The 23,001-nt window shown below is 31.9% G+C and overlaps 1 protein-coding gene and 1 long non-coding RNA gene across 5 annotated transcripts in view; both read left to right on the top strand.

Moving 5' to 3' along the window:
• for (cGMP-dependent protein kinase for) overlaps positions 1 to 23,001 on the top strand; it is a 66,981-nt gene that overhangs the window by 18,382 nt on the left and 25,598 nt on the right. For all 4 annotated transcript variants that reach the window (XR_011782424.1, XR_011782425.1, XM_040721972.2 and 1 more), the window contains 2 exons: positions 6,950 to 7,233; positions 21,408 to 21,485. Coding sequence is in view for 2 of the 4 variants with exons in the window: in XM_040721972.2 (XP_040577906.1) it covers positions 6,950 to 7,233; positions 21,408 to 21,485 (362 nt within the window). In the remaining 2 variants the exon portion in view is untranslated. The remainder of the gene's footprint in view (positions 1 to 6,949; positions 7,234 to 21,407; positions 21,486 to 23,001) is intronic.
• LOC139906684 (uncharacterized) lies at positions 10,072 to 11,864 on the top strand. Its single transcript, XR_011782428.1, has 2 exons — positions 10,072 to 10,977; positions 11,036 to 11,864. It is a non-coding gene; the product is annotated as an uncharacterized lncRNA (long non-coding RNA).

Below are 23,001 nucleotides of genomic sequence, written 5' to 3'. Positions count from 1 at the left end.
AAATATGCTTTTTGAAGCAATTTCAATCAAACTTTTCAAGCAAAGCTAATTTTTATAAAGAGGACATATTAGCAACAATGGTCATCCTGGTCTTATTTTTTTCATTGTTTCTGAGTATTACGGACGTTACTTGTCCACACATCTATAATCATATAAGCGTCCCACATGAGGCAGATCCACATTTTAAGTGACGGCGCTGGCTTCCAGTTTAAGACATATATGGACATTTTTATCATTAAGTTTCCACATCTTGTCCCCAACCCATGTGCCGTGGCACTTTTTTTTTGCCACAAGTCATGGCAAGGGAGCAGTCGACGGCGTGGGAGGTACTGTAAAACGGGTCGGCTGTGTTCCGCAGTTTGTTAATTGTCTATACTGCTGCCGATTTTGGCGGAGTCGCTACAATGAGATGCCCAAACATCACCATCGGAGAGGTAATTTCTGAGAAGATTAAGAGCTTCACAGGCAAACAGAAGCTGGAGGGCAAGTGGGAAGATGTGCCCACCCTTCATGGGACATAAGGAGTGCATCATGTCGAGTTTGTGTCATGGAAACAGATCAAACACAGACATGATACCTGCACACTTTTCTCTCTTCAACCACCAGAACCACAAAAACACTACACAGAAACCGAAATTCCGTTCTTACGAAAACATCAGGTTATATTGTTCCTATTAATCTTGATTTTCATATTTTAAATATGATTTCATGTTTTCAATATGTCTTTATATGCAATTAATATGCTAAAAAGTCCTAGATTTTTAGCTTGTAAAAAAATAAATACAAATCAACAAATAACACCGATTAATAAATCCCTCAGTGTGATAATGTATGTGGATATATTTATTTTGGTTAATAATTATGTGTCTGATTCTGCAGGAAAGAATGAAAAGATAGGCATACATTAGATATGTACACAATCTCTTACCAGCAGCACTTTCCATAACTTTTTTTCACCAACTTTGTTTGGCTGATAAGCAATATTCCTTAACTAAGCAAGAGTCGGCCCTCCAGACTCGTTTGACTCTTAAAATAGGCCACTGAAGTTAAACATATGTGGGTAAAGTCCTATTTATCATAGTGTTTTTTTGGTTTTTTTTTGTCTTATTCAGACTTGTAACATCCATTACGCAAAAATGTAACACCCGTAACGGAAATATTTTGTGATTCTTCCTTTAATAGGAAAAAAAAAAGATTTTCTAAATATGATTTTGGGTGCCTCAAACCCTTTCCTAAAAAATAATATTTAACATTGTTAGTCTTTGAAAGTTAAAGTCACATAGTTTTTATTATGTGTTCATTGAGTCCAAAAAGCTTGAAGCGATAATATATTTGTAGACAAAGCAGGGGACACTCAGAAGTACTCCCTGTTATATTTGTGAGTTGTAAACTATATGCGCTCCCATTATGCAAGGGAAATGACGTCATAAACATAGTTCATCTATATCCCATTTACTGGATTATTAGTTGAGGCGTATAAAATGATTTTAGAAAAAAAGCAAAAGTGAAAGTGGAAAAAATGGAAAAATTATTTTCAACTAATATAATACCCATCACCAATAATATATATATTAAGATAAAAGAAAAATAAACTAACACGAGAGCGGTTCGAATGGAAGAATTTTATTTTGATAATTGTTTACAAGTAATAATTTATTGATTAATTGACATATATATACACCACCGAAGTGAGGAATCTAATAATTAATCCCCAAATACAGAGCCGTATAATACTATTAAAAATGATCTTACTACTTTCAACACTACTTAGTCACCGGTAGAATTAGGACTTCGGAGGATGTGACAAACTGGTTGACACTAGTTACTAAGTTTTGAAAGTAAAAAAATAATATTTTGCCATGGAATGTATTATATATCACTATGAATGAATAAATCCTCCTGATGCCCAAGAACAAAAAGCAAGGAGAGAAGTTTCCAAAGTCCATGGTTCTTTGCACAAGCTTATTATCAATGTAAACAAATTTTGTTTTTATTATGCGTAGTTGGGAATTATCCAGGTGTTTATAAATTCATACTTATATTTACGAGTCGTAGAAACAACTTAATTTCTTTTACTAACGTCATCAAAAATTAGCAAAAAATGTCAAAAAAATCTTTAAAAGTAAGACAATCCTATAAAATAAAAATATTAGCATGAATAGAGCAGAAACATATCATATTATATCCTTAAAGATCATAACATAATAGGTAGCTAATTTTAAAAAAAACTGTTTGTTTGTTTATTGTGGGCAACTTCGACAGTGTTTTTATTTTCTAAAGCTGTTATGTTTATTTTGAGGAGAGAACATCTTCATAATAAATGTATGTATGCCAATGAATTATAAAGAGTAACGATGAAGATTTGTTTGAATGTTAAAAGTGGTATTCCTTGTTGTTCTCCAAGTATAATTGAGGATCAACGTCGGACTAATTCCAGTCTTTATTTTTATCATCTCAAAACTGTTCAAAGTTAATTTAATAAAATGTTATGACTCTCTTCTCAAATATTCTTCAAGTTGTCAGGGTTACCATGCTAATTTTTTAATGGATACCATTTACAACTCTCAAGATGAACTACTTTTCGCCAGTGAAGAGGGGGAATGACTGTCAGAAAATTTTCTTCAGGGAAATATATTAAGGAAGTCTTAATTCTTAACCTTCGGGTAGAAGTCGAACTTGTACATGCCTCAATTTGATTTAGCAGAAGTATTCTGTTGTATAATTTAAGATGATGTGATAATATTATCTTGTATATTCATATAAGTAATATAAATAGTTATGGTTTATATCAATTAAGTTATATCTCAGTGATCTGTGTAACAAGATTATACTGAATATCGTATTCTGGCCATATATTCCCCCTTCCATAACTATTTTGGGGCATTTTATGCCAAGTTTTAACACTTATGGAAATTTATTACATGGTAATCACCGATTTCTATAATTTTTCGTGAGAGTGTTTATCACAAAATAAGACAACTATATCATAAATTAGAGATTTATGCAAGCACAAGGGCCCGTTTCAGAGTCCCTCAAAGGTTAGCCATTTTTGAAGGATCCTCGAACTACGGTTGAACATAACGCCGCTCAAACTCAACCGACTTCAAAATAATTTGATTTAAAGTTGTCACGAGAGCAAGTGCTTTAATTTATTTTTAGTTAAAAATAATAATATTTATTCAAAAAAATATTATTATTGCAAAATATTAAAAATGGTGTCCGAGGTAAGCTACAACTTTGATTTTACCAATTTTTTGTTAGAAGGTAAACCTATTCATACCCTATGAGTATGCAAAAAAATAGATTAGTATGTTAAGGGAATCATCTTTATTTAGGCCTATAATACAATAAGGTCATATGTGTCACACGAGTAAATTCCTAATTTTTCTTGAAAAAAAAAAAAAAAAAATGGATGATTTATTTTTTTTAGTGTACCCAAGGTAAATTTGTTCAGATTGTAGACTTTTCTAAAAATTTAATTTCCTGAAAAATAGAATAAAATTGAATTGTCACTTCAATCAAAATCCATACAGAACGATTCTTCTTTTAATTTAGATAATATTTTACTTGTGTAGGTAATGTCTTCTTCGTGAATTTTCTGATAATTATTTTCTGTATGAATATTTTTTATTTCATTCATGTCTAAGTCATCGAATTTTGCAAGCAATAATGTTCTTTTTTTTTTTGTGGCCAAAACTTGACGTACTGACACAATTTAGTTAACACCTAACTATACCGGCTACTGGCGATACTGGTTAAATATATTCACCCTCACTTACTTGAAAAGAAGGACATAGTCGAAAGATACATTGTCAGTAATTACATGGCGAGACCAACTGCAGCATCAATGATTAGACTCACATTTTCCACAGTGAGGCCCATTTTGTTAAACGCATTCTCTTCTTTTCACTGTTTCCACTGTATATGAAATTATTTAAGGTATATAAAATGTTCATGGAAAGAAGCTCTTTCGATATGTATCTCGTTCTTAGTTCTGAAGATGGCATTTTACTGTTCACTATGTTCCAATACGTTCGTATGATCGAATACAAATTTGCCTTTAGCTTATAATCAGGATATTTCTCAGAGTATTGTCTAAGCGCTGCAATAGTGTCTTTCATGAAAAACACTATCAGCTAAAAGTACGTTTTTTAATGACTGTTAAGTATGTAGATTTACATATTAGTTTATGATCTATGTTTATGGCCTTGCATTATAAAGAGCATCATAAAGATAAATCATATGTTTGAAATTTGGAGCAAAGAGGTATATTAAATTTGGACATTTGAAGACTCTCCCTAAAAAATAGTTGTAAATGTTCTTAAAGTTGTGTGTGTTGTCGAAAATAAGAAAAAGAGGCTCTTTTGGAGCAGCAGGATTTTGAATACTAGAATTCCATGATCTTACACAAAGTTTGTTAAAAGAAATAAATTATGTTAGGGTGACAGTGTCCTTAGACATAGCTGTAACTTTTAAAAGTCGCTCTCAAAAAGTGTGCACGAGTTAAGATTTACAATTGGCTACATTACAGAGCTGTGCACTTGAGTCAGACTCGAGTAATTAATGTTAAGACTTGTCACTCGAGTTTGACTTGAACTGAAATGAGTCTTGACTTAACTTGGACTTGGGGAAAGAATGACTTGAGACTCGAGTCAGACTTGAATATAAATGACTGGCGACTTGTGGGGAATTAAATTGTATATTATGTTAATGTATAAACAAGCCTAGGAAAGAAAAATATTTTGATACACTGAATGGGTAGTAGCAAAGATGTATGAAATAATGATAAAGTGGAGTCAGCTAAAGCAAGGTATTCTAGAGTAAATAACGAGAGTAGAGATAGAATTGAGTCAGCTCTTACATGAAAAATCCTTCGGTAAATGATTGATTACTGTAGTCTTTTTACTTTAATTCTCCTCCACTGAAGAAGGTAGGTGAGAGAAAAGAATAGTTGGTTTTGGGTGGAAGGATATTTCATTCATGGTCATTTAGATGGATCATTCCTACGATGCATTCGCATAAATGGATTTTTACATTCAGATATCCTAGCCACGCCCCTTCTGATCCTCTATTCATTTTCTGTTTGAGTGGTATTGCCTCTTTGTGTCTCACTCGGTAGATCTAATTTTCTTTCATGGAAGGATTACTAATTGTTGAGGTTCCACTTCACTTCAAGATCTGTAATAGTGACATCCTTGGTTTTTCGGGCAGTACGCACTCTGCGTATAAGGTAGCTGAGCCCCTTTACGTACTTTAGATCATTTCTTGGGACCAAATTTTATAGCGGCGCCCCTTGCTTTTACTGTCAGTTACCAAACTGAGCATTAATGAAAAAAACCCGAGACCGATACAGCTGAACCGATACCTAAGCCTTTGAAATGAAAGAAACGACACTGATAGAACCGCTGAACCTGCACCGGCACAACCTTGGTGTTAATCATTATCTCTATACGTAAATTCCTCCAGATCCTCTACGAAATTATCTTATAATTTTATTATAAATAGAGTTCCATCAAAAGACATAATAAATGACTCCATATACTAGGGAGGAACAGAGAGTTATCATCCTCTATCCACGGCTCCTTCATTGAAATTATTGAGTCAATTCCTCCTTAAGTTAACTCTGGTTCGTCTCCTACTCTAAAATAAATATTTTATTTCTAAAAGTAATTCATTGTCCTGGATGTATATAACGCAGAAATAACACATATCAATTTATTACTTGTGTGTCTATTTTGTCAATGGAAAACAAAAGAAGATAATTATAGACTGTTAATGTTCATATGTTTCTTATGATATTATGGTTTGCCATGCATATGGCCTCCCTTTTCACATAAATAGTTATTGGGAACTGTGTTTATAAAAATATAAGGGGCTTCTTAACTTCTTCAGAATTGTATTGGAATATATGAATATCGTTGTAATTCCCAAACTTATTGAGTCTGAAATCATTTTGTATTTCCTCATAATTGTTTGGACAACGTTAATTATTTTCTTAATTGATTTATACATATATAAAATAAATTATTTATATTCATGCTCCTCTTTTTTTACTTTCTATGTTTTCAAATATAAAAACTACATTTGGATTACAAATATTATAGTAAATTTTATTAACCAAAAAATATTTAATAGATTTGGTTCAAGTTGTGCATTCATTTCTTAAAAAGCTTTATTAATATATAATACATATTTAGTCCTTGTACATAATTCGGAGGGATTTTTGTAATCTTTTATATTACAAAATCTGAGACTTCTTCAACTATGAATTAGTAAAAGGTGATTTGCTTAAATGTTAGATAGAGGCGTTAAGAGGGGAAAAAATAATGAACTTGTGACTGTACTTCGTACTATGTAAATATATATATAATTGTTTGTTTCTTTAATTATCACAAAAAAAATTAATACAATATGATTAAAAATTATTTATCAAACGAAATAGATTGTAATTTATGTTGAAATACAAAATGGTAATAGTTTTTATTAGGGAAAATTTTATTTAAAAAAAAAAAAATAGAAGTAAATTACCTTTTTTTTGTGTAAGTACGATATGGTAGTCATCAAAATAGTTTCAAATTAATTTTTAATAGATTAATTTAAACAAAAAGTTTTTATAATTATTAATATGTGAACTTCTACAATGCTAATGAAATTACGAAAAGCTTATTTCGTCTGTAAAATATTTAAAAATATATTGCGATATTTTTCATGGCCGTTTGCTTAAAAGAAACTTAAATTAGTCTGAACTCTTTTTAAATTTGCCGCAAATATGTTAATTGATGCTAATTAACTTCAATGTTATTTATTTTTGAAATTATTAAACGAAAATATAACACTAATAATTAACAAACCTGGGCCAATTCGTTTTAATCATCTTTTTTTGGTTTTAATCTAATGTTCAATTAAGATATTAATATTTTTCTTTAATTCTTAATTTATCTTCTTGCAGAGGGTAAAGTCGAAGTTTCACGTGAAAACAAGTTCCTCAGTATCCTTCCACCTGGTAAAGTTTTTGGCGAACTGGCCATTCTTTATAACTGTAAGCGTACCGCTACAATAAAAGCAGCTACAGACTGCAAGCTTTGGGCAATAGAAAGAAAATGTTTTCAGACAATCATGATGAGAACAGGTTTAATGCGTCAAGCTGAACACTCTGCTTTTTTAAAAAGTGTACCAACATTTGTTAATCTTCCAGAAGAGACTTTAATTAAGTTGGCTGACGTGCTCGAGGAGGTAAATTATAATATATGAAACAGGGGTGTCTATAAATATTTTTTATGCTTGAATTATTTTTTATATCTTAACTATTTGATTTAATCTGAAAACTAATTAATGATTAAAAACCCTTTTTTAATCAAAGTTATTTTGCATTTGTAATTTTATAAATAATATATATATTTGTACATCTTGCAATGTGTCTTTATTGAAGGTTCACACATTGATGAGTGTGATATAAAATTGGACGTCCATGTGAAATATTATTATAGTTATTCTCTTACATTTTTTTTCCTCTCTTGCAAAATGTTTATAGCATTAATCAAATTTTAAATCACACACATCAGTAGAGATGTAAAATATACTGAATAGTAGTGCTGGTAAAACAATAGTGGAACCTCAGTTGGCAACCTGGTTTTTCTTTTTCTTATTTGCTGTTAAGACATATCGTTGTTTAACGAAATAGAAAACGATAATATATTCATATATAACGTGTTATACTAAGAATAGTACAAAATAATTATGTGATATACAGGTAGCGGGGATCAAATTGCCGCCTACTTTAAACCTTGATAACTTGAAGACGACATTATCAAATAAAAACCGGTTACCAAATAGGAAAACTATTCTCGTCAGCTGACAATACGTAGTTCAGTTAGCATCATGCCGTCATCATTTGAGGAGATAAAGAGCTATAAGTGGAACGAGGAGCTTTCGAGGTCCGCCGTAGTCATAGCATTGTTTAATAATGGAGGTGAAATCTCCACTTCAACGATTGCTTCAACCTTAGGAGTGAATTTACGGACTGTTCAGCGTATCTGTAAGAAGCTAGAGGACACCTGGGATGTTGATGCCACCATAAAGAGGGCACCCAAGGAGGAGGGGGCCGACAGGAAGGTCAGGGACACCGACTTTGTCGACAAGGTGAAGACAATGGTTGAGGATGATCCTACCAGGTCCATGAAGGCCATGGCGAGGGATCTGGGCTGCCATGAGAAAACAATAAGGGACTGTGTATCTGAGGATTTAAGGTGCAGGAGCTACAAGGTGCAGGTGGGCCAGATCTTGACCCAGAAGGCAAAGGACAACTGGCTGATGAAGTCAACAAAATTGCTCAACAGGCTCAAGCACCCAAAGCATCCCGGGATGCGGTGGTTTTTCTCTGATGAAAAGAATTTCTGTCAAGATCAAAAGGTCAACAAGCAGAACAACAAGTGGATAACCACCTGCACCAGCCATGTGAGGAAGGTAATGAAGACCAAGTTCCCTGCAATGGTCATGGTGTTCGGGGTGGTCAGCAGTGAAGGTCATGTTATACCTCCCCACATGTTTGAAACGGGTCTAAAGGTCAATACAGAGGTCTACCTGGATGTTATGGAGAAGGTGGTTCTGCCCTTGATCCAAGGGGCGGAGACATGCCCTGGGTGTGGCGACAGGACTCAGCCCCCTGTCATGTGTCTAAAATCTCCATGCAGTGGTTAACTGAGAACTGTTATGACGTCGTAACCAAGGATTTGTGGCCTCCTAACTCTCCCAACCTTAATCCTTTGGACTATTTTGTCTGGGGCTATGTCGAGGGACATACCAACAGACATCCCCATAGCACCAAGGCCAGCTTGATGGACTCCATCAAGGAGGTATTCAGCAACATGGACAATGAGATGGTCAGAAGAGCCTGCGGCCGGTTCAGAGGCCGTATTGATGCCAACGGGGATTATATCGAATGAATGGCTACTCTATACCTATATGCTCGTCATAGTTTTGATCTTCAATAAAAAAGTTAAAAAATGTATATTTTGTGTTGTTTTTGTAGTAAAATATTTTGGCGACAATTTGATCCCCGCTCCCTGTAGGTGTGTAAAGCAAACAAACAAAAAAGTGAACGTGCGTCATAAATACAAATCTTATGTTTTTTTACCGACACGACTTATAATTTAAAACTCTTAAGCTAGTTACGTATGCAGATTGCCTATTTAAGTTTGTATTATTCTTTTATGCACACCATTATTAAATATTATGTACAACTGTATTCTATGTGAATTCACCTTTAATTTTTTCATGCACCAATAGTAAAATCGATATATTGGATTGAGTTTGCCTTGATGAATTATAGAACATTTTATAGTTTTTCATAAAAATATTTTGACTAAATAGCAAATTTACAAAGATCCTAACCACGATCTTATATTTAAAACATTTTTTCCCCCAATATACATACAAGGGTGACGACTATTTTATTTTTTTTAGATTTAGCAAAACAAAGCCATAATTTTGAAAGAAAATTATTTCAGAGATCATAAATGACAACTTTTTTTTCGAAGTCCCTTACTTAAATATTTAATCAAGACTAAATAAACTATGTCATTCTTTAATGGAACTCACTGTAGCATTTTTATAAATTAGTGAAGTGTGTATTTGAAAGTATTATTATGGTTTGGGCAAACGATGGCAAATGTCTAAAAGTCCTAGTATTAGTTCGATGACATATTTTGAATTAGGAAAAAAAATATTATTTCTTGTTTTAAGCCAAAAAAGACTAATATTCCAATGGTTGATCGGTTCTGAAACCTTTGACGAATTATTAACTCTGGACTTTTCTTGTTCATCCTTCATCTAAGAAACGTAAATGAAAGAATACTTTATCAATAATAAGTATGGTAACATTTTATTGTATTAAGTTTAGATTTAGTTTAAAAAAAAAAAAGACTGTTTTCAATATACAAAAAGTAAAATGAGTTTTAATTGAAAAATATTGAATTAGGATTAGTTATCAAATGATGAAGATTTGCATGTAAAAAATCAAAACATAACCAAAATTTATATTGCACCTCCAATAAATGCTATTGAATGTAACAGGGACGTTGATTCTGGCGATGAAGAGGATCCAAGTATTGTTAGCCTAAGTGGAAATCAGCTCCTAGCCTCCGCATCCTTTGTAGTGAAAAGAGTAAGAAAAGGAGACATTGATGTTGAGTAAGATCATCAAAAAAATATCACGAAGTACAATTTTTTAAGCTCATTGTCAAAGAAGCGAAGAGCTATAAATAATTGGGAAAATCAAACAGTCCGACAAATAAAAAAACAAAAATAGCTAAAGAAAACCATGTGAACAGTTGGCAACATAAAGATATTCAAAATGAAGAGAATTTCAGTTCTTGGTCTCTTCTTGAACCAGTTAGAAATTTAAATGAGTCTCTTACATCTTTATTTGAACTTTTTATGACGGAAGAACTCATTGAACACATTCGTAAGGAAACAGAGACTTACGCCGCTCAAAATGGAAACCATATGCTTAGAATTGAGATAAATGAATTTTAATCTTTTCTCACTGTCTTGCTCTTAAGTCGATACAATCTCTATCTTAGGCGATCAATGTATTGGGAATTGAGTCTCGATAGTCCTAATACTATAGTAACTTCTGTATTCACCAGAAATAGATTTCTAGATATAATGAAATATCTACATTTGGCCGAAAAGAATAATCTCGATCTCAGGGACAAATTTTATAAAGGGAGGTCATTGCTCAAAATATTGAATGAAAACTGTTTAATAATTTTTATTCCAGAGAAGAATATCAGCATTGATGAATCAATGGTGCCCTAGTATGGGCGCCATAGTTGGAAGCAGTATATTCAGAACAAACATGTCAAATTTAATTACAAAATATGGGCAGCAGCTACAACACTTGGTTATGCTGTACATTTTTATCCTTATGCTGGGAAGGATAGTAGTTATAATAAGGACATTGGCCTTGGTGGATCAGTTATAATAAATCTTGTATCTAAATTACCAAAAGTCACTTATTCAAGTTATCATATAGTTAGGGACAACTTGTGTACTAGTCCATGGCTATTGAGATTATAGAAAGAAAATGGAATTGCTGCTACAGGTACACTTCGAGCTAATAGACCTGAAAACGTAGCATTGATAGCTATTGATGAAATGAAAAAAGGCTCGAGAGGAATCTCTGATGTTGTCAATTACAATCAATATAATGTTACTTTTGTTCATTGGAAAGATAATAAAGTGGTGACAGTTGCATCAACACTGTGTGGAAAAGAGCCTCTCATTACATCAAAAACAAGAGTGGAAGAGTTCATATTGATCAACCAAATGCCATTTCAGTATATAACAGGCGCAAGGGTGGTGTTGACAGGTTGTATCAAAACATAAGCAATTACATGATACATCTTCGAAACAAGAAATGGGGGTGGCCACTTTTCCGCTTTTGTGTCGATATATCGATCAACAATGCATATCAACTTTATCAATTACAACCTCATAATCAAGGACAAAAACAGCTTGATCTTTTAGGGTTTAGAAGAGAAATTGTCGAAGTTTATTATAAAAGATTTCAATCAGAAAAAAACTACACCTCCTATACTTCAAACATCACAAAGCATACAAAAAGTAGTAATAGATATTCGTTACGATAGAAGAGACCATTGGATTGCAAAGAGAAATCAACGACGATGTGTTCAATGCTCTAAGACTAGTAAATATTTTTGTGAAAAGTGCAATGTAGGTCTTCATTCCTGATTGTTTCAAGGATTTGCATACAAAGTAGTATTAATAATGTTTAAATATCTAAAAAGTTAAATATATTTATTTGTATTAAATGACAGAGGATGAATATACATATATATCTATATATTGAAAAGCTTCTAAAACATTTATTTTTCTTTTATAAAAAAAATATTAGTTGAACAATCATAAAATAATCTAATATTTCTTTAAGAAGGGAAAAAGAAAAATAAATACCAACCTGTTACCAGTGTCAGTTTAAACTGACGCTCATTAATTTGGCTCTGGGAAATTCAATTTATTTTTTTGGATTCAATTAAAACTGAATCTACCATTTCCTCATAAAAATACACCAAATTACAAATTTTCATGAAAAAATTCGGAGTTGGGAGAATATGGGTTAATATGATCAATTTTAGTGGGGGAAGCACATTTTAACAAGCTAATCCCTTTGTTATTTTCATTATTCTTGCAACGTAATGATAATTTTATACTTATACACTCTTTTTTTTTAGATAATTTTAACCCCATGACGTCTCAGTATCTTTTATGATCAGTGTTACCTACTAACTGATTTTTATCAGTTTTGAGTTAACCTTAAAAACCGTGACTACTAAAGAATTTTGAATTAACATAAATTATAGTACTCATATCAACGGATACATTTATCATACTATCACAATATTTAGAAAAAGTATCCCAGCTTGCTTTTATGTTATCGCCACACATATGCGCTGTCAACACCGCATCATCTATAACCTATTGAAACAAAGAATGAAATTTCTTATCCACAAGGCATCATGAAAACCTGAATTGAGTTACTCATTTATTAAAAATCAACGAACTACGATTCTTTCGAAAATATTATAACGAAGCGTTATAGGTTTGATAATTATAAATAGAACGACACATCACTATATTAATTTTGTAAATAAATATCTACATACTAACAATGACATTCATATTATATACCACATGCTGTAGTTGCAAAAGGAGAAAATTATTAATAAAAATATAAATTAAGAGAATTTGTGGGATTATTTAATTATGAACTAAATAAAAGTAATAATGATTGCAGAAAAAAGTAAAGGATGGACGACCAAAGGTTCAAATCTGCCAAAACTGAACAAGGATATAATCAGATAGCAATGTCCATACAAGCAAGTACTATCAGTAATAAGGTTACAAGTATGCCAATTGAAGATCAGGGTGTTCCAGTTAAATTAGCTGTTTATGAGCATGGACTTAGTGAGGCTGACTAAATTAAATAAAATAAATGCAAGGACCTCAAAGAGGAGAGGAGTGTACAGAATTAATGAAATTATCGTGTTACGTACTTTAAGTTAAACCATACAGTTAAAAATAGGATGAATGATTTTCAACATATTACTTTAGCGTCATGTAGAAGAACCCAAATATATTTCTCATAAAAATTAGAATCACTAGAAGTCAGTAACAGTCTTATAGAACTGAAAAAGTTGATGAAAGCGTTCTGAAGAATTTATTCTTCGAATTTAATGTCAAAATTACCGTAGATATCTAGTTGACTGTCTTTCTTCGTATTTTTGGAGTAATCTTGAACAAGTCTTAGATATGGGTGACACTAGAAGTATTCATTCTTGTACAGATGCGTTGAATGACATTACCAAAAAATATTATCCGTTCTGAATCTTAGAGTCGACTTCAATGAATGTATTCAGTCGAGAGAGGAACGTTTTGGTCCATTTTTTACCCAAGCAAAAGCACTGGGATAGGAAGCAGAGCTCCCAAAGTTCACTATGGAAGACCATTTGGGGTTTCGTCTTGTACTAGGACTACAAGTCAAGAATCCTCAAAAAAAAAAAAAAAAAAAAAAATACTTACATTGAAGAAGCCTACTTTACATGATATCCGCGAGAAGTTTTTTCCATGGGAAAGTTCTGATATCAAACAAAAGCTATTAACCACTCAAAACCAAACGAACACGGCAAGCTGAATAATTTAAAAAAAATTATTTCAACGTCAGTGCATAAATTTCAATGATGTGTAGGTCAGAGAAATATCCAAAATCATTTTTGTAGGATGTAGGAATAAGAAAAATTTAATGCATGCAAAAAATCGAATTTAAAAAAATAAAAGAACTGAGATTGTCAAAATACAAACAATTGGAATTAAGAAAACGAAATTAGGAATCCGACTCCATTGATTAAAATTTCTCCAACACAAGACATCGTGAGTCAAGAATTTGAAGTATATATACACAATAACCAATACTGGAGCGACAGTGGCGTTAGTTTCATTAAGTATAGTAAAAGCGGCAAAGCTGAAGATGGATCGAAGCCAAATGGTGAAGGATGTGTAGGAGATCAAAGCCTTAAATGTCAAGGGGCTGACAGTATAATAATCGATTTTCAAGAACGCAAGGTAGACACCATAATATTTGTGGCCCCTAATATTGATGAAATGTTACTTTCTTGGCATTTATTGAGAACTAAAGTGTGATATCAGGGGATTTCCCCAATAGAATTTTTTAAAAATAATAATCGTATTTTGGTCAATTAAATCAATAAATACAAGCTATTTTGAAAATCATATCGTAGAGATCAAAAATATGTATTCATTTGTATTTAATACGAAAGATAAATTCAAATCAATGAAAGGCAAGTAAATTTGTATATACGTCAAAATTAATATAGAAGTAAAACGTTTTAGAAAAGTGTTCATTCGTCCAATTCCAAATGCATATAAAGAGGACTTGAGATGAGCTAAGAAAAATAGAAATGCATGGAATCATTGAATTCGTTAAGAAGCCTCCAGAAGGGACAACTTCGATGCATATTCTTCCTTAGAAGACTCCCATTGAGATGGGAATTGTAGTAGATTATAGAGGACTGAGCGCACTCGTAGATAGACCAATTCATCATTTTCCTACACCAAACCAAGTAACGAATGCCAATCTCTAAAATGGAAAAAAAAATCATTCACAAGCCGTAGATTGGTATTATTAATGGAACTGACATGGGATTAATCAATAACTCATTTATATTGAGATTTATAGAAAAATTAGGACCATATACCTTCAATATAGAATGGACTAAGGGGAAGATTCGTTTTATTGCTGAGCTCCAATTCAGAAACATGTGGAAGAAGAAATTGTGGTAGCCAAAATATACCAATCCATTTGTTATAAAATATTAAAGGAAGAATAAGCCTTGTATTAAATTTTTGACACTGCAGAAGAAGACGAACCCTATACAATGGTGTCTCAGTCAATGCACGGGAAGGAAAGGACATAGGAAGTCACCCCCAGATATCCATCGCATCATTACAAGGAAATATGGAATCGTGTATCTGTTGAGAATGAGGGTAGAAGAAGATTAATATTAATGGACAATTGTAGAATGATAGTGAGAAGAAAAATCCGTCCTAAAGTGCTCGAACGACTTCTAAATCATCAGACAGTAGGGACAATTATTGAGGAATAAATTAAAATACCATATGAGGCGACGTCGGTAGATACATTCGAATATGGAACAAAATATTTTCAAGTTTATGTTGATCGATTTTGCGGATGGTCCCCTGTGAAGATTCAAATACGAAAAAGATGTGGTCGGTGCATCAAAAGGTCACATGATAATATTAGGAATTCCAAACCGTTAGAGAAATGGTGGAGGATACCAATACAAATCTGTAGAATTCATATAATTTTGTCATCATTTTAAAATTCAACATAATAAATCCAATCCTCACTATCCCAAAGTACGGTTATGCTGAAACAGCTGTGAAAGGAATGTAAGATGTCGTAAAAAATGCTGGAAAAATGCAAATGTCAACATAATTTTTTTTTAATTCAGCAATACTAGAACAGAAGAACACATCAAAGTGGGGTGGTCTATCACCTGCAGAGTGATTATTTGGAAGAAAACTCCAAACTCTGATTCATGCGAATGAATCACAATATGGAAGAATGTCTGGCTCTATTGTTAAGATCGTAGGGAGAAAACTAAAGCATATTGGAGATCAGAATTATATGAGTGCTCGGGATGTACCAATGCTTGAAGTTGGACAAGTTATCAGAGTTCAAAATCCTATTAAGGGAGAATGGGAATTTATTGGTATTATCGATTGTATTCGTGAAAATCATCGGTCATTTATTGTCAAGGGTGAAAGTGGACGGATGTATTATAGAAATCGGAGGTTACTCAATCCCAAATACTGGTCAAAATATAAAGGGGAGTTGTTCTAAGTTTGATAAATATAAATAGAACGACACATCACTATATTAATTGTGTCACTACATATGTAAATAGTAACAATGATATTCATATAAAATACCACATCAAGTTGCAATGGATGATGTTAACACAAGCGAAATCCCTGAATGGGGAGTTTATTTCTAGTTCTTTTATTAATTATACCAGACCTATGGTTATTATAAAAGAACTTCACATTGCGCTAAAATGAAGTATAAGAAGCTTCCGAACTTGTATCAGGAACATAGGAATTCATGTGTAATATATATATATGCACCTATAGTTGTTTTTTCCCCTTTGCCAGACAGTAGAACTAAATGTAATTGATTTCATCTCTAATTCTTGAACAGATGCTTGGTTTCAGACCTGGATGTTGTATTCACTGATCAGCATTCCCGATTAAACCAAAATGCAGAAAAGGATGTGAAACTTTTGAAGGTGCTACATAAAAGTTGAAAGATAAAAGTATATTTTAAGTTGAAAGATAAAAGTATATTTTAAGTTGAAAGGAAAACAAATACTTGAATAACATAATTTTTCTTAGTCAAAATTATTTTTTTCTATTATTAATATATACTTGAATATAGATATACGAGGGTGGTCTGAAATGTTTCTGACCTCAATCTGAAGATGACATCACTTGTTAATAAAAGTTAGGCACACTTATATAGCATCTGTTGATATTTGATAAAGTTTCAGCCATTTTGGACGTGCAGGTATTATGTAATAGTTGTTTGAGTCAGTTGATGTGAGTGTTTTTGTGAGAAAAAAATTAGTTTTTTTAACATAGTCTCCGAGAGAAGTTACAGATGAGATGGGTTACGTTGCAGAAATGTGAACATCGGTATGTAGAAGTTGGTAAAGTTACAAGGAGACTATGTTGAAAAATTTAATAAAATATTCAGAATTTTTTTCTCCCAAAAACTCTAAAATCAACTCCCTCAAAAAACTGCTACATAATTACTGCTGTTCCAAAATGACTGAAACTTTGATAAATAACTCTCAAGAGATAATAAATAAATGTGGCCAGTTATTAGAAGTGCTGTCATCTTGAAGTTGAGATCGGAAACTTTTCAGACAACCCTCATATATTTGAAAATTACATATTTAAACAAATCTTTATTTCACAGGAAAGGGGATTTAAAAAAAAAATAGATTAGGTGGCTTGGGAAATTAAAATTAACTATCAACTTTTCTGTTTCATTTAAAACAAAATAAAGACCGTAAAATTCCACGAATTATTTTCGCTGTATATTGGTATGTATCTTTGCTTACTTTTTTCAAGGTGACTATATATAAGGTCAGCGCATTTCGTTGCAAACAAAAATAAATAAATAAATTGTGACTTCACGGACGGGATAAAGCTATATTGTTTAAAGTACTAAGTATATAAATTATTGTTCTATTTCTTTGACATTTTTTTATTTTTCAAGCAAGGTGCAATAAGTTAAAAAGTATTAGGGAGACGAAGTAACAAATTTGGGGAAGGTAGCAAGATTCTCCTTGGGGAGGGGATGCTAGCCATTTTAAGGATTTCAAATTTCCTGTGTCACCTTGATTGGCTTCTTAATAGATACAAGTAATAAATATTACTATGAAATTCTTGGGAGGGCCTTACCCCCCTCGGCTCCCCAGGTCCATCAACTATAAACAATATATCAGTATACCATCAATATCAAATTTAGAGGCATGTTTATTATACTAACGATTACATAATGAACAGCAGATGTGCTTCACTTTTTATTGAAGGATAAATTTATAATGCAGAACATAGGAAATAATAAGAATTGGTTTTTGCCGTAGGTAAGTTATATACTCTACATATATAAAATAATCTATTTGGTGATAATTAATATTATATGGAATATTTGGTTAAATTATAATTAAACTTGAAATTGGCCAATTTGCTTTTATCAAAAAGCATTTATTTATTTTTATCTTTTATTTTTTCACTCCCTCCAGTATTAAATTCTAATTGTGCATTGAGGTATCTTATTTGTATCATTGTCCTTGTCTTGGCGAAGAGATTCAGAACCGCCCTATCATACTTGCTTCCAAAGGAGTCTTCCAAAACTTGACAAAAACGTTCGATTATTTTTGGATGACGATAAAATAGAGCTAAATGGAATTACTTCAACTTCTGGACAAAAAATTTCACGCACCATCAGTCCTCCTCTAGACAAAGGATATATCCATTGTGTCACTTGTCTTCTTCACCAACTCCGGATATTAAAGTTTAATCTTGTGGGCAATAAAACCCGATACATAACTGAGCCCCTGAAAGTACCAGGGTGATCATCATCTCCACCAGCACTTCTCAAACGGGTAAAAAAAAATTCAAGGCAATATCTAGTTATGGACATCAAAATAAAAGAAAGAAGACCATTAGAAATCAAATCATGGTACAAGGCTCGAGTTGATTTGATTGAAACTGGCATACCTCTTTGTCATGACAATTCACTCTTATTTCCCCTTCCAATGACCTTAAACAATTTCATTTGATCCAAGACAATAAATTTATCTTCAAAACTGATACCCAGTGCACATCTGAACTTGACCTTGTCTTAAAATTGCCTGCTATATACTACATCAAACCAATTGTTGATTATTTCTACTGCGTTTTCCTTGGCTCTTACTTCTTTACTTCGTCTATGAATGGTGAAAGCTTTGACTACTGTATTACTCGAAGCTTGTGGAGCCAGCCTTATTCGTTGTCTCGCTCCTCCTTTGCAGTAAACGTGAAGAGGTTAACGCTTAAAAGCAATTTTAAATTCTCCGGAATCTTTCATCAATAATCCCTCAAAGTCAGTCTTAACAGGAGGGACTAATGTTTCATCCTCTCCAGCAACCATAAGCCTTTTGTCTAGTAAATGATTATACAGAGCTTGAGAAGATGAGGAGAATCAGGAAAAATGTAGACAACTCTGCTGAAATCAAATAGATTGGTTAAGAAAAAGTTTCCTTTGTCAATCCCAAATTCAGAACGAAGCGTGTGGATCCCACGATCACAAACAATTGCTGTTATTTTGATTATGATATAATCAAGCAGCTTCTTGGTCATAGGGTGTCAAAATAGAACCATATCGGCTGTTTCCATTTATCAACTAATCTTCTCATCATAACAACTTGAACTTTAGAGTGAGGCCAATAAATCTTTTGCATCTTCAGTTCTAATGCTTGGCATTTGTATGATTTTCTTCTGTCTTAAATATTCAAAAGCACGTCTACTCATTGATCTTATTATCAAGGCAAGGATAATATCTTCTTTTGAGTAATGAACCGATTTTTGATTAGGGGTCAAAACTCTCTTAGCCCGAGCTGGAGTACATTTATCATGAAGAGTCCTTACAATTTTCGAGTGTTTCTTTTCCTTCGCTTCAAGTCGCTTGAGTTTCTTTTTTGAGAATGTTTACCTTAACTTTTTGTTTACATAAATCTGCTTTCGTTTTCTTTAATTCTGCTTTGATATTATCAGTATTTTCCAGAAAAAGGGATTGTTCTGCCTGTATCCCAATATCCTTCTTCTTTTTCTCCGATTCAAGTCCATTATTATTTAGATCCAAAGAAGGTTTTATAATTATGTTGGAGAGTAATTTATTAAATTTTCAGTCAAGTAAAGTTTGAAGTATCACTGAGTTTACTTTGAGTTTTATCCCGTTCGTGACGTCATCTGCCTGGTTAGTAGTATTGACTGAAATTCCACGACCTTATATATAGAATACTTGACTTTTTTTAGAATATATATTATCCGGTTTAGAGAAGAAAAAATATTCAAAAGACTGACCGTTGAACTGTTGATTGCTCAACTGTAATGCTATGAAAAATCCTTTGTCTTATTATCTCTTGTTTTTTTGTTTTTTTTTCTCTAAACCTTATTATCTCCTGTAAGAAAGTTTTTGGAAAGATACATACCAACATGCAGTGATAATTATTCTTAGAATTTTAGGGGTTTTTTTATTTTATTTATGAAGTAGTCATTTGTTGTTGAAGATTCTTTTTTTAGGACAATGCTATTTTAATGCCGCCATGTCCTCAAAGGCCGGAAAAAATTAATTAGCACAGTTTTTGGAGCCATTAAAAGCTAGAATAAAAAATTCAGAGTAATTGATTTATTGGATTGATCATTAATCCCGGACACACACAGACATTTGCGTGTAATTATAAATACATAAATAAAGAAATTGTAATCACTCTAATATACTTCTTTCATAATAAATTTCGAAATTAAACAAAAATGGGCTTTTAGTCATGTTTTTATACAATAAATATATAAATTAAAGAAAAAAATATCTCATATTAATCGAAGTTAGTGTTTTTTTAAATACCTTGCACTAAAAGTAGAAGTCAAGTAAACATAACTCTTACTTACTGATCTAGTGAATTGATTTAAATTATTTTAGCTTTAAAAAAAATTTTTAAAGTAAATTTATCTTTCAAACAATGTACTTGCTCTGTAGAATAATCTTAAGTAAAAATACAACCAAACATTAGCGTATGAGGTGCAGGTGCCTTAACAGAAAGGGGGCAAGGGGCCATGGATCTGATAAATACTAACAATGATAAGTTGTTTAATTATATTGTCACCATTTTCATAAAAATGAAGACCCATGAATTGGTTCTGGTGCCTCATTATGTAGATTACATAATTTATGCTATGACTTATAAAATATTATACTCAATTGAACTCTTTGTAATGACACTCAACAGCGACTACCAAACATGTAAATAAGGAGAATAATCAACTACAATTTCAATTTAGTCACTATTTTTGACAAATCTAAAAAAAATCACATAAATATGCATTACATATGAAGCTATTTTTAGCTAGGCATAAGAATCTGGTATGGGGAGGGGCACATCATATACAGCGTGTACCGGCAAATAGTGAATAAAACTTTGTAAAGTTTTTATTGACTTACTAAATGATTTACAGATTTCCCCCCTAATATCAACTACTACAGCAATAAAAACAAACAATTTTTGTGAAGCACATATATTCATCAGACAAGATCTCTTGCATATTTCCCTACTCCAAGGGGCTCATCAATATTTTGGCTGGGGGCTGCCCCTTAGCCCCCAGTTCCTGCATTAAACAGTTTTTTTATGGGGGGGGGGGAAATGATTTGAAATAGATGATCTTATTCATATTGCTTAATTGAAATTGTGTCTTCTTCAAAACAGAAATGGCAAATAACTATTAATGCATTTTTATCCATAATATTAATTTTAAGATAAAAGATTGAAAAAATAACAGAAATGTCGAATTCTTAAAAAATAATTTATCAAAAAATATAGATTTAGAGTTCATGTTTAACCAAATTTTATGTTTGCATGTGAATTCTGAAGAGTTTAGATTTACATAAGGCTCTTTTTGTGTTCTTTTTTTAGGTTAAATAAAAACAAATATTGATAAATTGATATTCTATTATTTTCCAGTGTGCTTACAAAGATGGGGACTACATTGTTCGTCAAGGGGCTGGTGGTGACACGTTCTTTATAATAAGTAGAGGCCGAGTAAGTAAATATTTAATTATTTTTCCCAATATCCTTGAATTATTTTTCTTTTTGTACTATCATAGGCTACTTAAATTAGCTAAGTAGTTATCCCTTTGTTATCTTGTCGTTAGATATGTGAAAATAGATATTCCCAGTGAGAATATTCTAAAAATTTTCTAGTTACAGTATCAATAATACATATTGTTTTTGTTTTTTTAAATCTGTCAACAACTTATATGTCGTATCTCTGTGTACAATTACTTCCTAAGCAGGGTTATCATATGATATTCTTTTCAGGGGGTATTGTTTTACTCTTTTCTTTATGTTTCTATTCATTATATTAATGACTTCAAATACGAAAGTTGTTGAGTTCAATTAAAAAGCGTTTGAATAAATATATTGATAAGGATGAAAAAACGAATATTATTTTAACATATGTTGCCCACTGAATTTTTCTTACCCTTATCAAAACTGTTTGGACAAACTAATCATCTATATAAATGAATAAAAATTGCTGGAATTCCGGTAAATGCAAACACCAAGCCTGAGGGAATGTAATGAAGATAAGGTAATTTTGAGAGACGACATATCTGGTATAGGGCACTAAAATACTACGTGTTTCTGAAGACAAAATAATATTCAAAATAATTATAAATAATTGGTAAAATCAGAAATATTTAGTAGATTGTCAAAATTTACTCTTTTTTTTTAAATATACGCTCACCGAGATTACAACAATATAGATATCTTTAGTAATACTCCCCTAAAGAGAACCTTTCACACTTTAAATAACATTAGTGCAATAACATTATTATAACTAGTGATTTAAAAATTACTGTAATTCCCGGTAGACTAAAAATCACAGCTGAATTAATGTCTTAAAAAATATGATAACAATGAGAGGTGACATGATTGTCCTCTTTGTCTACTATCATGATGCCATTTGAATCTTCAAAGTAAGGAAGAATTGTAAATTTAACACAAATATTTTACATTGTAATATACTATTTTCAAATTAATATTCGTCGGATTCCAGCAATTTTTGCATCAAAGAACTAAATTTTACTTTTTTTAAATATTTTCAATTCCATACCCTATTCGTTGATTACGAATCTGTAATTAGTTTTTCCCTATCAAAAATGGTTTTTTACTATTTTTGATTTGAACTATTTGTAAATTTTTATCCTTTTTATAGCGGTAGCCAAGGTTATACCATAATGCTTGCACGACTGATGTTTGACCACAGGAAAACTCTTTGGTTTTCAATTACTTTTATTCCAAATGAGTTCATTTACAGCATAAATTGAGCCAAAATAAGTAATATATAATAAATACTTCATTGTCTATCTATTTATATTTAATTTTTTTTTTCCTTTTTTATTTAATATTATTAAATATCGAGGAATATCAGTATCCTAGCACTAGATATCAATAATTTATATATTAAAATCAAATTGACATTTCTACTGAACTTGACATTTTTGAGCCCTATCCCCTTTTGTAAATCAAATCCTAATTAGCAATGCTTCAAATG

This window comes from Lepeophtheirus salmonis, chromosome 12 (assembly GCF_016086655.4).
Source record: "Lepeophtheirus salmonis chromosome 12, UVic_Lsal_1.4, whole genome shotgun sequence".
Taxonomy (NCBI): domain Eukaryota; kingdom Metazoa; phylum Arthropoda; class Copepoda; order Siphonostomatoida; family Caligidae; genus Lepeophtheirus; species Lepeophtheirus salmonis.
The sequence above is the reverse complement of the archived record's forward strand: the minus strand, read 5'-3'. Positions and strand labels throughout refer to the sequence as shown.